This window comes from Theobroma umbraticum, unplaced genomic scaffold (genome assembly GCF_002168275.2).
Source record: "Theobroma umbraticum cultivar Fairchild unplaced genomic scaffold, ASM216827v3 scaffold_130.0, whole genome shotgun sequence".
Taxonomy (NCBI): domain Eukaryota; kingdom Viridiplantae; phylum Streptophyta; class Magnoliopsida; order Malvales; family Malvaceae; genus Theobroma; species Theobroma umbraticum.
This window is the reverse complement of record NW_018397264.1, coordinates 7,777,750-7,792,338: the sequence shown is the minus strand read 5'-3', so window position 1 is coordinate 7,792,338 and position 14,589 is coordinate 7,777,750. Positions and strand designations below refer to the sequence as shown.

The following is a 14,589-nucleotide window of genomic DNA, read 5'->3' as shown; positions in this document are numbered from 1 at the left end:
CATCATGTTCTGCTTTTCAAGTTCACCCTTTCTGTCTTTCTGGGCTTTCTTTATTCTATATTATTCAGCTAAGAATCCGTCTGGGTTTTGTTTGGGACAAAGTCAGAAAGCCCATTTGCTTATATTTCTTGGATGCCTAGTGGAACCCTTTACGAGTTTGTGTAGGGCCCAGCAGTCCATATCCACTCCTATTTCATCGCAGCCATTGAAGTAACTGAAAACTTGTTCGGATGGCCAAAGGTCCAACATTTTTCATTAACCGGATCTCTGATCACCTCATAACGAAATTCCTCAAACTACCATCTTGTCCTATATCGCAATTGGCTTTACCAAACTATTCTTTGTTCGGAAAATGATTCTTTAGAACCCCCAAAGGGAAAAAAGGTAATTCTTTTTTGTGTCTCAGAAATGGCGGTTTCAATTCCCATCACCTAATTTATTCATCTGGTAAGCAAAATTTATTTATTTTTTTAGTTTTCTCAATTGAATTATGAATTTAAAAGATGGGTTTTTTCCCTGATGAAGTTATTTTACAAATTCTTGCACGATTGCCCGTGAAGTCGCTTTTTAAAACAAAAACTGTTTGCAAACTTTGGTATAGATTAGCATCAGACAAGTATTTTGTAAGACTCTATAATGAGTTGTCTGCTAAGAACCCCATGGTCCTTGTTGAGATTTATGATTCGACAGAATCGAAATCAAGCTTAATTTGTGTTGATAATTTGAGGGGTGTCTCTGAATTTTCATTGGATTTCTTGAAAGATAGAGTGAAGGTTAGAGCTTCATGTAATGGCTTGTTGTGTTGCTCTAGCATTCCTGATAAGGGTGTTTACTATGTTTGTAACCCTATGACTAGAGAGTTTAAATTGCTTCCTAACAGCAGAGAGAGGCCCGTCACCAGGTTTTATCCTGACGGTGAAGCCACGCTTGTTGGTTTAGCATGCGATTTATCAAGGAATAAGTTTAATGTTGTGTTAGCGGGGTATCATCGTACCTTTGGTCATAGACCTGATGGGACTTTCATATGTTTGATATTTGATTCGGATTCGAATAAGTGGAGGAAGTTTGTTTCGTTCCGAGAAGATCATTTCACCCACATGAACAAGAATCAAGTTGTATTTGTTAATGGTGCCCTTCATTGGTTGACTGGTAGTTGTTCCTATATACTTGCTCTTGATTTGGATTATGAGGTTTGGAGGAAGATTTCATTGCCTGATGCAGTGAGTTATGGTTCTGGGAATAGAGTTTATTTATTGGAGTCCAATGGGCGTTTATCTTTGATTCAGATTTCAGATGCATGGATGAAGATTTGGGTGATGAAAGACTATGAGAGGGAACTGTGGCATATGGTGGATAGTGTGAGTCTTAGATGCATTAGGGGACTAGTGCCTGGCATCTTCCCCATCACTCAAACTGGTGAATATGTTTTTTTGGCAACCCACAAGCAGGTTTTGGTATACCATCAGAGGAGTAGAGTGTGGAAGGAGATGTACTCTGTGAAGAACAGTGCTACCCTCCCACTGTGGTTCTCAGCACATGCATTTTGCAGCACAATCTTCCCTTGTGATTAAGTTGTGGTCAACGTGTAGCGAAACTGTAGTACATAAATAACTTATTGCAGTCATTGTTGTGACTTATAAATTTGTGAATTTCCAAACTCTTTCGTTATCATTTAAAATTCATTGTATTCAATACTTCATATGATCAACTTATTAAGCTGAATATGCCTGTGGTTTTGAAATTTGTGTGCAGTATTCTAACTAATTGGTGTTAGTTGGGACAAATTCATATCATGGATCAGAGCATTGGAAGCATTTTAAGTCCATTTAGGCTGATCATCGCTAGGGTTAATCAAAGCTTGGTTAACAGTAGTAGTCATTGAAATCATACCATCTCAGTTCAACTTCGGACAAGATAAGAATCGCTTCATTCTGTCTTGGGGAAATTGTTATCTTTGTCACCTTTGTTTCCTCATCCAGGTTTCCCTGCCTTGGAAAACCTGTTATAGAATTGTTTAATTGTTGAATTGCTAGAACTTTTTCTTCCCCAGAAAGCAAAAGCAGATCACACATTATTAGTGATTCCTATCTTTTTAGTCATTTTTGAATCATATTTTTAGGGTGGATACAAGGTCAAATGTCGTGCATGCCACTTTTTCCCCTTTATCGTGGAAGCTTGAAAATGAAGAATGGCATAACATTCAAAGCTGAGAAAATGCTTTAGTACACGTTTGGATAATCGGATCGAATGTAATCTGTGGAATTTTCATTGCATGGATGGTTTTGATAAACAGATTCCAGGAGGCAAACATCCCATCTCCTGAATATATTGAACTCATGTATTTGAGCTTTTTTACCATGTTCATAATTAGAAGGACTGAACCTGAAATTAGTTAAAGTGTTTCTCATCAAGTTGAGCATCTCAAAAAGGATTACCAAATAAATCACAGTTCATCTCTGGCTCTTACACTGAAGTTCTTACACCTGCCCCTAGTCCAGAATCTCAATATTAGCAAACCAACCCCAACCCCAACCCCAACCCCAAGCCTCTGCCTTCTTTTCTACGATAACGGTAAAGAAAATTCCTGCCTAGTGATGTATTTTGGGCAACAGCTATAATGTCAATAAATTCAACAGCAATTATCTGTCAAACTTGGACATCGTCAACAGTGGCAAATGATAGTCACCCATTGCCAAATTCATGGTTTTCTTCCAAGAAAAAAATGGTCATATTTTTGGCTAGAAGGTTATCTTTTTATTTCTCTTTTCTTATTTAATTGAACACAATTATGACTGAGTACATGGCTTCAAAATATCCAGGGAAAAGGAATGCCAGAAAAGCTCCCGGATTAATAATGGCAATTTTTTTTCCCTAAAGTACATTAAAGTAATTCAAATTAACATTATTTTTACCATAACCCCGTAAAGCTTTAATCTTTATCTTCATTGTAAATAAAAATTGAATTAAAATTTTTATTTTTAGAATTATTTTTAATATTATCTCAAATTACTAACAAGCATATCAAATTTGTTAATTGTTTGATTAAAGGGAAAGAAAAAACCACTTTCCTTCATAAACATTCCAAAAATGACAAGCTTAACCCGGAATAAGAAATTCGAGGACTGAACTGAACCGAAAGTCAGCAACCAAACAGGCCGCAACAACAACAACCAATCTTGGTCTTAGGATGAGAAGAAACACAACACGAGTTCCGTTTACAGCATCGTGTGTTTGACACTGTCTTTTCTGCACTGCCCCAAAATTCTATCTTTTCCTTTTTGTTGTTTGTTATCTCCAGGAACATACCTTTTAATTTATTAAAAACGTTTCCTTCAATTTAACCCTTTTATTTATTTTTTCTTTTTCCAACTAGTGGGAAAAAGATTAGACAAAACCAAAGTTTAGCTCATAGAGTATTAAGAACAAAAGAATAGCACGCTTTATAGCCTCCCTTTTCTTTGATGCTCATTTACTTCTCATTTTTAGGGCTTTTTTATTATTTTTCCTTATTGGGTATCTGTTAGTTTTGTTCTCCATGGTGGCTGCACTTCACCTGGTTCAAGGTAATTGTCAATATGCCTACCCTTTCTTTCCTCTTAAATGCCAAAGTCTTTGTTTTGGCAGGATTTGACTATCTGGGTATTCTTTCGTTCTTTTTTCAAGTTATATTATCTTCTTGTGGATTATACGGACCCTTTTGTTTTTTCAAAACATTTCTCTCTTGCTGTTATGAAATTTCTGGGTTTTGGTTCCCAAATGGTTTTCTTTGTTCTTCTTCCTTGTCATAGCAGCCAGTTTGACAGAGGCATGTGAATTGTTTATTAATGTTATTGAATTAACCTGTGTTTGGTAATAGTATAGTGATGAAAAGTTGAGTGTTATTACTGGGTAAAGGAGTATTTATGTAACTCATTTCTTTGAAAAATTGGTAGCAGGTTTTGTTTTCTTCCTTGGAATAATTGCCTTCTCATAACTTGATGAATTTTTGTGGAAGCCTGGTTATGAAAATTGTCTGCTAGTTGTCTTTCACCAAACTTTTGTGCAGTATGTGCTAGGGCATGATACGAGGCTATTATACTCTCATAGAGGTTTGTCTTCGGTTGTTCATCAATTGCCAACATCAGACCTCTGTTGCTTCATTTTCTGTTTGGTATCGTGTCACTTGTTCTGCTTGGTGTTGGGTAGCAACATCAAACCTGATGAATACTTTGTGCATGCAACTTTTATTGTATATGTTTTGGCATACCCTGGCATGAGTTTTAATAAGTAAAAATTTTTAGGTTATTTTATCTTGTGTTAAGCATGCTTGAAAATACGTGGGTTAACTGTGTTCATTCCTTGGTGGCAGGTGAAATGATTTTGTTTAGGGGAGGTTTTTTCATGTCAACTATCTTGCGTGGTTCTCTTGATAGACTAGGGATGGATTGAATTGACCTCTTTAAGAAGCTCCAGTAGTACATATAATTTTAATAACTTTATGGCTCGGAAAGGTAATCAGCAGAAGAATGGGAAAAAAAGGGGTTCAGATGCAGGTTTTCCAGTCTCTGATGCAAAAGGGAGAGGAAAGGCAAGTGAGGTAAAGGTTTTTCCTGGAGAGGAACTACCAAATGGTAACCCTTCAGGCACTCCTTTTACAGAGAGCGTCAGTCAAGGTCACCAGGTTGGGACTGAGAATAAATATAGGCAGAATTCTGAGAGATCTGTGACGACAGAAAACCATGGAGATGCTGCAGAGGGTCTTGGCCAATCAATTTCTTCTGGGAGTAGTTCAGGGGATTGCATTGAAAATGCACTTCCAAAGGAAGCTTCAAGTGGAAGGGAACAAAAGAAGATATCACCTGACCAGGACCTTCATCCAAAACACAAAAAAGCAGTTTGGGGCTGCTTTCCAAGTGGTTTTCACCTTAAAGATGCCATGGAGAACGTAGACTTTTCAAATAATGTGGTGGTAAGAAATGTGAGAGCATCAGCTGTATCCACCTTGAAGGTGGTAAACCAGTGGCTGGAGAGGCAGAGGCCATTTTTCATTTCTCTAACAACTAACATTTATAATGCCCGAGATTATGTCAAAGTAAAAATTGAGCACTTATATCCCGTTGTGTTGAAATGGCTCATGCATTTTGGAAATATAATGCTTCTCTTGTCAATAGTCTGGTTGGACTGTACTCTTAGGGGCATTGATTCCTTCCTGCGCATGGGTACAACATCTCTTTTTTCGGTTGTATGGTGCAGTATGTTCTCAGTGATTGCCATGGTCGGGATGTTGAAGTTTCTTATGGTCTTGGTAAGCCCTGGTTGTATCTCATCTTTGTTTTTCCTAAGGTTTCTTTTTCCATGAGATCCTGATGCGTCAATTTCCATGTTGAGAATTTCTTGAAATATCAATTGCATAAATTTATGTATTTCCTTTTGAAAGGATTTATTTGATTTTGTTGAGGAATGACTTGAGCTGTTGGTTGCTTAAATGAGTTATTGATTCTTTTTAGAATTTCATGAGCTATTGACAAATTATGCATTCTTATTACTTGTGTAAATGTTGATTACTCAGGCCATGGCTGCTCTGACAGCAGTTTTTGTCGGGTTTACTCTTGCAATGCTGGTAGTAGCTGTTTTTGGAACTATTTTCCTGTGGTTTTATGGAAGTTTCTGGACAACACTTCTTGTGATCTTCCTTGGAGGTGATCATTTTTCCTTTTCTGATTGGATTAGTTCTATCTGCAAAATTAACTATGTCAAACTTGTGGAATCTAATGTTTGCTATTATTCAGGATTGACATTTTCATTTAGCCATGAGCGTCTTGCGCTATTGATCACCACTATATATTCTGTATATTGTGCTTGGATGTATGCTGGTTGGCTTGGTTTGCTTTTGGCTCTAAATCTCTCATTTATATCAAGTGATGCTTTGATCTACTACCTAAAGAACAACATAAATCAGCAAGCAAGGCCTGATGGAAACCCCGAAGAAACTAATGGAATGCACGGTCAACCAGGCTTCTTTAGTGACGAGTCAGTGCATGCTTCATTCTCTGAAAATGTCCCTGGGTTTTCAGCAGATTGTGGCCCTGGGTTAGCTTCAACTAGTGGGGTTGATACTGAGATAACTTCTGAAGATGAAGTTGCTCGATTGTTGAATTGCACTGATCACTATTCTGCATTGGGTTTGTCACGATATCAGAATGTTGATGTGAATGTACTGAAGCGAGAATATAGGAAAAAGGTATATCCTATGTTTATTTCACATTATTTGTATTATCATACATCAGATTCCACTTGTGATGGTCACTCTGAATATTGGTGAAATGTGATATGATCAATGGGATAAAATCTGAGTGAGTTTCTATGAAAGTTCTTTTGGATCAGTTTACACTGGATATCCGCCATTTGTTATTGTTAACTGAAAACAGGAAAAAGATGTCTATGGTATTGAAATTTTGCAAACTGTTTGCTAGGCAATGCTGGTCCATCCTGATAAGAACATGGGTAATGAAAAGGCTGCAGAAGCTTTTAAAAAACTTCAAAATGCTTATGAGGTAATCTCTTGGTTATCATGTTTCACCCCCCTGGTGGTTTGACATTTCCTTTCTGATAACAGTATTAATTTCTTTTGTAGGTCTTATTGGATTCGTTAAAGCGAAAAGCATACGATGATGAACTTAGGAGGGAGGAGCTGCTAAACTATTTTCGTAGGTTCCAAAATGCTTCTCAAAAGGTTTGAACATACATCCTGCAAGTTTTTACTTGAATATAAAGGAATCGTGTTCAAGTTGCTTATAGAGTTTAGTTTGTATAATCAGCTTTGATTTTCCCCCAGTATCCTCATTTGTGGTCATTCCAGTTATGCATTCCCAGCAGAAAAAAATGTTCTCAAAATAGTTTTTTGATTTTATAGATCACTGAGCTTATAGTTATCTAATTGTACACAATTTCCAACACATTCATTTGGTGCATCTGTTTTTCAGTGTATGACTTTTGGCTGTCTCATTGAACTCTGTCATTTTCTTAGCTGTATCAGAGGGTGTTCAGATTTGTCAGTGAAGTTTTTATTTCTTGCCTGTGTTCATTTGAGTTAACAGTCTTGAAAGGTACTAATGTTGTTGTAAAATGTTTGTTCTGATTATTACCAAGAAATGGCAATCTTAAGCATTACATTTACATCCATCTTCTTAAAGAATGTAGATCATGTTTGCATGGAAAATATCTTTCTAAATTGGATGGAAGTTTTTTACTGGAGGCTCTTAAAATCCTTTTTCTAAGTAGGTATATCAATCTTTGCATCATACTTGGCATTTTCTTGTAATTCATTGCCCAGAATGGTGGACATGGTTTCTTTTCCTCTGGATTTGCACGGTCAGAGGCTGATGGGGAGGAACTGTTTGGAGAATCTAGGCGAATTGCCTGCAAAAAATGCAGTAACTTTCATGTTTGGATACATACCAAGAAATCAAAATCTCAGGCAAGATGGTGCCAGGTATTTCCTTTCCTCATAAATTTTGTAGTGTTTTAACTTGTCCTTTGTTTATGACTTTGACGATTAGCATACCGTCATCAGGCTGAGGGAGCCTGATTTCTGATTTCTATAAAATGGTGTTCCCTTACAAGAAATTAATTTTGTTTTTGGAACTTATCTTGCCTAAGGAATGCAAAGATTTTCATCAAGCAAAAGATGGAGATGGATGGGTTGAACAATCTTCACAGCCCTTCTTTTTTGGGTTATTGCAGAAGGTATGCACTGTCCACCTCTTGTTACATGCTGATATTTTTCTGTTTTGCTATTTCTCTGATCTCATAGATAATTAATTATACAATGCCTAAAAACACAATTAAAAAAAAAAAAAAGAAGAGGTGAGGGGATAACACTACAAAAAAAAAATGACTGCTTTTAAAATATTAACCCTAGTTAGTTAAGGCCAAAAGAAAAGAATAGTTAGTTAAGGGTCAAGGACTGCTTGAGTTGATATTCGTAAGATTTGGTTCTGCATTTTTACATAAAGTTATTTCATTATTGGTGTAGGTGGACGCTCCCTCTGCCTATGTTTGTGCTGATAGCAAGATATATAATGCCACAGAATGGTATATTTGTCAGGTAAAGTGATGTTTACTTAGTATTTATCAAGTTAATCTGCCACCCATCATGTTTGCATTTCTGAGGAGATTTTGAACATCTCTTAATAGAAAGTTTCATTAACGGTGTTATGGGTTAGTGTATATTGATACATGGAAATAAAGTTTGGATACCACATTGAACTTTTTTTTAGTTCAGGTATCACATTAGATATTTTCTAAACTATAGGGGCTAAATGTGACATTATCCCTTAATCTTTTCAAACATCGACATTGGCACCTGATATGATCCATTTCATGCATTTGGTGTCAAGAAATTTATGACTTTCATGTGACACCCCATGTGGACACCCTTGCAATCTGCATCATGTCTAGACACACTTTTACAGTGCCTATGGTTGAGGATAGAACACTCATACGGCTGGAATCTGTTGCAGGGAATGAGATGTCCACCCAACACCCATAAGCCAAGTTTTCATGTGAATACTAGTGTGACATCCAAGCATGGTACCGGCAAGGGATCTAGTTCAGGACAAAGAGGTGGCAGGATACCAACACCTAATCTGGAAGAAACCATGACAGAGGAAGAATTCTTTGAGTGGTTACAGAATGCAGTACAAGCTGGCATGTTTGACAATGTTAGTGGTAGCAGCTCTGCTGAGAGCCCATTTGCCAAAGCGGGAAGCGGCTCCAAGAGTAGTGGTAGCAATATGGGTGGTGGTAGCGGAAACAAGAGAAGGAAAAAAGGAAAGAAACAATGGTGAGCAGTCATAATGATTTGTAAACCCCCAGATTCTCTTGAGAATTCATCAATTTTTGGCCGTACAAAAGTGATTGTCTCACAAAAAACTTAGATCCAGTTGAAGTTATTATCGGGCAAGAATGAGTAGAAAGCCCCTTGAGCATATTTCAGTGCAGATTTTGTATAGCATTTATATCTTCTTCCTATCCTTTTCTTTTTTCCTCAAATAATTAGAAATGGAGCATCATCATACCAATACGAAATAGATTGCAAAGCCTGGAAGGTTAATCTTCGTGGTTATAGCATTACCAAATATTTGCAGTGACCTTGTTTCGATTATTCTTCTTGGCTTTATCCTTGGGAGGTCCAATGAAGCTAAAACTGTACGGAAAAGACAGAGAATTGAATGAAGTATCGAAGGGCAAAACCTTGGGAAACTCTTGGTGCGACGCATTGTTCAACTCTAGAACCAAATACGTTCAAGTTCAATGCAATCAATGTCCACGGATGACGCTAGGAGCGTAATTGAGGAGAAATTTCTTCTTCTTTCTTTGCCCAAAGGCTCGGGGGATGTCAACAATGTACGATGTTCAGGCCAATCTAAGCCCACTGAAGATGCTAATGTCAAGTAGATTCAACCAATTAGTTTGTAGTAGTGGGCAACTAAACACGCAAGAAATGGCCCAACCCAATGTTTTTTATCCATCGATATTAAAGGGAAAGACACATAACTAGCGAACCGTGATGTCGTCCTGTTTCTGCACTCACTCAATTCCTGTAATGGAGTCACTCCTACAGTACCCTGCAAAAGTTGTTGCTCCGAGGCTTCGAAAACTGAAAACTGGAAGTGGGTTCTTCGGAAACCAGAGCTCTTTCTTGAAATTACCGCAAGAGAACTCTTATCTTGGTCGTAGAAAGCGTTTAATTGTGGAGGCAAAGAAGAACAAGAACAAGGACGAAAAGCACGACAGTCACAGTTTCATCCCCAAACCAGATGAGACCACTGGGTTTTTCCCTGAAGCTGTCCTTCTGAAGGAGGTCTCTTTTTCTGCTTGTTCTCTTTTTTCTCCTCCATTCTGCTTTCTCTCTTTGTGTTCTATAAAGGTTATATCTCTGACATAGTAAAGATAGAATTTTTGGCTTAAGAACAGCAAAAGGCCAAGGCTTTTCTTTATGGTGTTTAAAGAACTGCTATCGTTTTTCATGTACTTCTTTTTGTGCTTTATGAGAGAAAATTTTACTGCTTAATTTCACTGAATTTGGGGGATGCTATCGTTTTCCATGTACTTCTTTTTGTGCTTTATGAGAGAAAATTTTATTGCTTAATCTGTTTCACTGAATTTGGGGGATGTGGCTTTTCTACTTGAAATTTTCAGAAGAAAGTTCAGGAAGATGGTAGACTTCTCCCTGAGTTTGCTGATGATGAAGAACGTAAGTCAATTATGGTTACCAAGTTTGTGGAACCCACTTTTGTTTTTCAAATATACAATCATACCCGCAGTGTGCTCATTAAAATTGTTCGTGAATTTGCAGAAGAGTTATATGAATCTCTCAACCTTCAGCTGCAAAGTGCATTGAACGTTGAACGCGGTAAGCCTGCTTCTTGTGTTTACTTTGTAGTTTTTGCTATTTAGAAGGATTAAGTATAAAGAAACTTATCATAAACTTCAAGCTTTTGATTTTGTTTTCCTCAAATATAGTCTCTTTTGATTTGCATGTGAATTTTGAAGTGGGACATTTCTTGGAGAGTTGAATGGTTGGAGGAAACTCATGTTTTGATTAGCCTTTGTTATATCGAAGATGCATTTTGGCCTGATTTCAGCCAAATATGGAGAAGCAAAACATTTTAATCATTGTGTAGAGGACTTGGATTGTTTTTTTGGGGTTGGTAGAGTGTTTACTGATAATGAATGATGATTGATATCTGCTAACTTACTATTTACTTCTCCTTGTTTATGCAGTGCGCCACTATGAGGTTGTTTATTTGATTCATGAGAAGCATGCAGAAGAGGTTGGAAGTGTCAATGAGAAAGTTCAAGGTGACCTTCCCCATCCCATACCCCTTCTTTGAAGAAGCAACATATTCCTTTGGACATATCTGAAACAGATTTACAGAGATGGTATAGATATCATATTGTGCCGCCTTTCAAAAAAAAACAAAAAAAATCTTATTCTGCCATTTCTGAGGAAAGACAGACAGAGTTCATATCTAAGGGGGTGCAATCTAAAAGCAACTGAAGATTTCCATGAATCTGAAAAATTAGATAAAATGGAAAAAAAATGGGTAAAATTGATAGCTTTCATCCTCCAAGATGACCTTTGTGATTGCATATTCTTGTAGAACTTAACCAGAAGAATCTCAAAAAATGAAAAAAGGAATAACTCCTTTCATGAACCTGCTGTAAGTTTCTCTTACCGATGAAATTGTTGCTGCAGATTTCTTGAGGGAGAAGAGAGGCAGGTTATGGAGATTGAATGATTGGGGCCTTCGAAGACTAGCATACAAGATAAGGAAGGCTAAGAATGCCCACTACATCTTGATGAACTTTGAGTTGGAAGCTAGATGGATTAATGAGTTTAAGACCATGTTAGATAAAGATGAAAGAGTCATTCGGCATTTGGTGATAAAAAGAGATGAGGCAATCACTGAGGATTGTCCGCCTCCACCTGAGTGGCACACTCTTCGTGCAGGTGGAGATGATTATGATGAAGAAGAAGATGATGCAGCAGATTACGATGATGTGTATGAAGTCGAAGATGATGAAGACCTCACAGAGGATTGGGATGGAGAGGATGATTTGGATATCTTTGAAGACAATGATGTTGAAGATGGTATCTTTGCTGGAAAAGATGATGACATAGAAGATTTGAATGGTAAATCGGCTAGTGTAGCTAATACAGGTAAACGAAATCATAAAGCTGAGAAACTTGCTAGATAGGTACTTTAGTCTGTACACCTTTTTGTATTTGGGTTTGAGGGCCATTCTTGGAAGGTTTGCATTGTAGCTTTATGAAATTTCATGACTGTTAAGTATGAAATGAAGAAATTATATTGATATTAACATCTTTTCAGAAATAATCATCATTCAGCAATTCCATTTCTGCAAGAGTTCCATGGTTAGCTGTGTCTGTACTCATGCAGGAATCTTATGTATATGTATCATGATGAGAGGCAGCATTCACCACTCCTTATTTAGTGTCCGAGTAATAACACTTCAAAACCTCCCGAATTTATGGCATTTAGGTAGATCCATCCACCATTAATAGCAAAAAAAAAAAAAAAGAGATTAATAAGAATTTAATATGCGGCGTTATCTGTTACTAGATATTTAAGGAATTTTAACAATTTGAATAAACACTAATGCGAACACAATGAAAGAAAAAACCAAGATGGAAATTCATTTCAATAAGAAAATTACAGTAATACGGTAGTCCAATGTCCAAATTAGAATGTAATTTAGGAGGATCCAAGAAAGAACAATTACTCTTCCGGAAAATCTTATCCTGATCCCAAAACCTTTGCTTGTTTTCCATCAAAGGTATATCAAAGGAAAAACCCAAAATTTAGGAGTGACAGATTTTTTTCGAATTTTACTTTTTATATAGAGAAATCATGTATTAATCAATGTATCAAAATATCCTTGTGTAAGAGTGACAGATTTACGAGATAAGTTTTTTCTATTTTCTTTCAAATTTTATTCTGATCATGTGGATTTAATTGTTAATAAAAATAACGTATTTATATAAATTATATATAAAAAGAAGAAAGATTGGATTTTGCTTCTGTCCTTGATCAAGTTTTTATGAAGAAAAAGATCTTTGGATTCCCCCTATGTTTTATGCTCAAGTCTTCAGCCACTGGCCTTTTAATTACATCATAAACCAAACCTTCCAGATCCTCCTCCTGAATCAGTAACTGATAAACATCAATGCCTCCACGTGGCAATTCTAAGGTTTGACCAGGTAGCCTCCATTTGCAACCTGACACAACGCCCTTTTCAGCCTTCAGACTCGTGTTCTATATAAGGGCAATGCCTTCGGGTAGACATGCAAAGTATCAGTAGCAAAAGTACTCAAACACAGCTAAACACCATGGCCTTTTCCTCTGTAGCCATTGCTTTCATTTCTTCCCTGGTCTTCTCCCTCCTTCCTCGTGCATATCCTGCAGAGCTTTTCGTAGATCACAGAAACTTCTCGGTCCCTAAATCGGATGTGAATCTGTTAGAGTTTCCACTGAATCTAGAGTATTTAGAGGCTGAGTTTTTCCTGTATGGTGCTTTGGGCTATGGCCTGGATAAAGTTGATCCGAATTTAACCATGGGAGGTCCATCTCCCATTGGTGCCAAGAAGGCCAATCTTGATGCTTTCACCAGAGATGTAATCCTACAATTTGCTCTCCAAGAAGTCGGCCACTTGAAGTTTGTCTCTTGTCCTGATGACTCTGTTTTAAAAAATTTAGTACATTACTTCTTTCTTTGCGTGACAGGTTCTGATGGGAACTACCTTTCTTGATGCAGGGCAATTAAGAAGACAGTGAAGGGATTTCCGAGACCACAACTTGATTTGAGTGCATCATCGTTTGCAAAACTGATGGATCATGCATTTAAGAAGCCATTGGTGCCCCCTTTCGACCCTTATGCCAACAGCATCAATTACCTGATTGCTTCCTACGTAATTCCTTATGTTGGACTCACTGGATATGTTGGTGCAAACCCAAAACTCCAGGGTCCTGTTTCCAAGAGGGTGAGCCTCCATTTCATCCCCAAGAACACAATTGCTTTTTTCCTTTTGAGTTTGATTCTTACATGTGGTTTTTCTCCAGCTGGTTGCAGGCCTTCTAGGGGTAGAATCTGGCCAAGATGCTGTCATCCGAGGATTGCTATATGAGCGGGCAGTGGAGAAGGTTCATCCATACGAGGTAAGTGTTGCAGAATTCACAAATCGCATTTCACAGCTAAGGAACAGGCTGGGACATGCTGGGTTGAAAGATGAAGGCCTTATAGTTCCCAAAAATTTGGGTGCTGAAGGAAAAATCAATGGCAACGTGCTTGCTGGCGATGAATTTTCGGTTGCATATGACAGGACCCCGGAGGAGATCTTGAGGATTGTTTATGGAAGCGGCAATGAAAGCGTCCCTGGAGGGTTCTATCCCAAGGGAGGCAATGGCCGTATTGCCAGGTCTTATTTACACAGTGCCAATCGCTATACCTGAGTAGCTGCAGTCTGGTTGTTTAAGACTAGTTCGCCATGTTTCTCTTGTTTTAAGAACTACAGCAAATAATTTGTACCACCATAATTTTTTATAATGAAAATAATTTGAATTAGAAAGTTAAGATTCTACTGGCTATCAATCAAAGGCTATTCTACAAATCCATGAACAACTTAAAAACAGCAGGAGCGAATTGTCCCATGAATTGAACAAAGCTTTACTCTCGAAACATACGTTTTGGGTTCCCACTAATCAGTTCAACAGTAGAAGAAACATCAGACTCGAGTCCTTCCAAGGGATTCTAAAAGTTGTCAGAGACAGTTGCAAAGACTGCCATAGAAGAAACATCAAACTCGAGTCCTTCCAGGGGATTTTAACAGCTGTCAGAAACAGTTGCAACGGCTGCTGCTGCTGGATGCAGTTATGTCTTAGCAAAACATCTTTCCAAGACACCAATGTCAATGCCTGGTAAAAATGAATTTTACTCACTCCAGGTTTTCACAAGGTTTCCAGGAACCAGAGCCAGTTCTAGCCATGTGGTGTGCATTGGTCAAAAGTATCGACATAACAGAAT

At 37.6% G+C, this 14,589-nt stretch overlaps 4 protein-coding genes across 4 annotated transcripts; all 4 read left to right on the top strand.

Moving 5' to 3' along the window:
- Window positions 1-441: 441 nt before the first annotated feature.
- On the top strand, window positions 442-1,741 carry LOC110421069 (F-box family protein). The gene has a single exon (XM_021434530.2). The coding sequence runs from the start codon at window positions 504-506 to the stop codon at window positions 1,569-1,571; it is 1,068 nt and encodes a 355-aa protein (XP_021290205.1). The 5' UTR covers window positions 442-503; the 3' UTR covers window positions 1,572-1,741.
- A 1,465-nt stretch (window positions 1,742-3,206) lies between these two features.
- Window positions 3,207-8,997, top strand: LOC110421588 (Chaperone DnaJ-domain superfamily protein). Its single transcript, XM_021435199.2, has 10 exons — window positions 3,207-3,563; window positions 4,349-5,284; window positions 5,549-5,678; window positions 5,769-6,220; window positions 6,453-6,533; window positions 6,614-6,712; window positions 7,313-7,471; window positions 7,639-7,725; window positions 8,015-8,086; window positions 8,502-8,997. The coding sequence occupies exons 2-10, from the start codon at window positions 4,478-4,480 to the stop codon at window positions 8,826-8,828; spliced, it is 2,214 nt and encodes a 737-aa protein (XP_021290874.1). The 5' UTR covers window positions 3,207-3,563; window positions 4,349-4,477; the 3' UTR covers window positions 8,829-8,997.
- A 414-nt stretch (window positions 8,998-9,411) lies between these two features.
- LOC110421590 (Translation elongation factor EF1B/ribosomal protein S6 family protein) lies at window positions 9,412-11,868 on the top strand. Its single transcript, XM_021435203.2, has 5 exons — window positions 9,412-9,844; window positions 10,183-10,237; window positions 10,340-10,396; window positions 10,768-10,845; window positions 11,243-11,868. Exons 1-5 carry the CDS (start codon window positions 9,551-9,553, stop codon window positions 11,743-11,745), a joined length of 987 nt encoding a protein of 328 aa, XP_021290878.2. The 5' UTR covers window positions 9,412-9,550; the 3' UTR covers window positions 11,746-11,868.
- Window positions 11,869-12,843: 975 nt separating this feature from the next.
- LOC110421591 (desiccation-related protein PCC13-62-like) lies at window positions 12,844-14,139 on the top strand. The gene is made up of 3 exons (XM_021435204.2): window positions 12,844-13,224; window positions 13,324-13,549; window positions 13,629-14,139. The coding sequence occupies exons 1-3, from the start codon at window positions 12,854-12,856 to the stop codon at window positions 14,016-14,018; spliced, it is 987 nt and encodes a 328-aa protein (XP_021290879.1). The 5' UTR covers window positions 12,844-12,853; the 3' UTR covers window positions 14,019-14,139.
- Window positions 14,140-14,589: the final 450 nt, after the last annotated feature.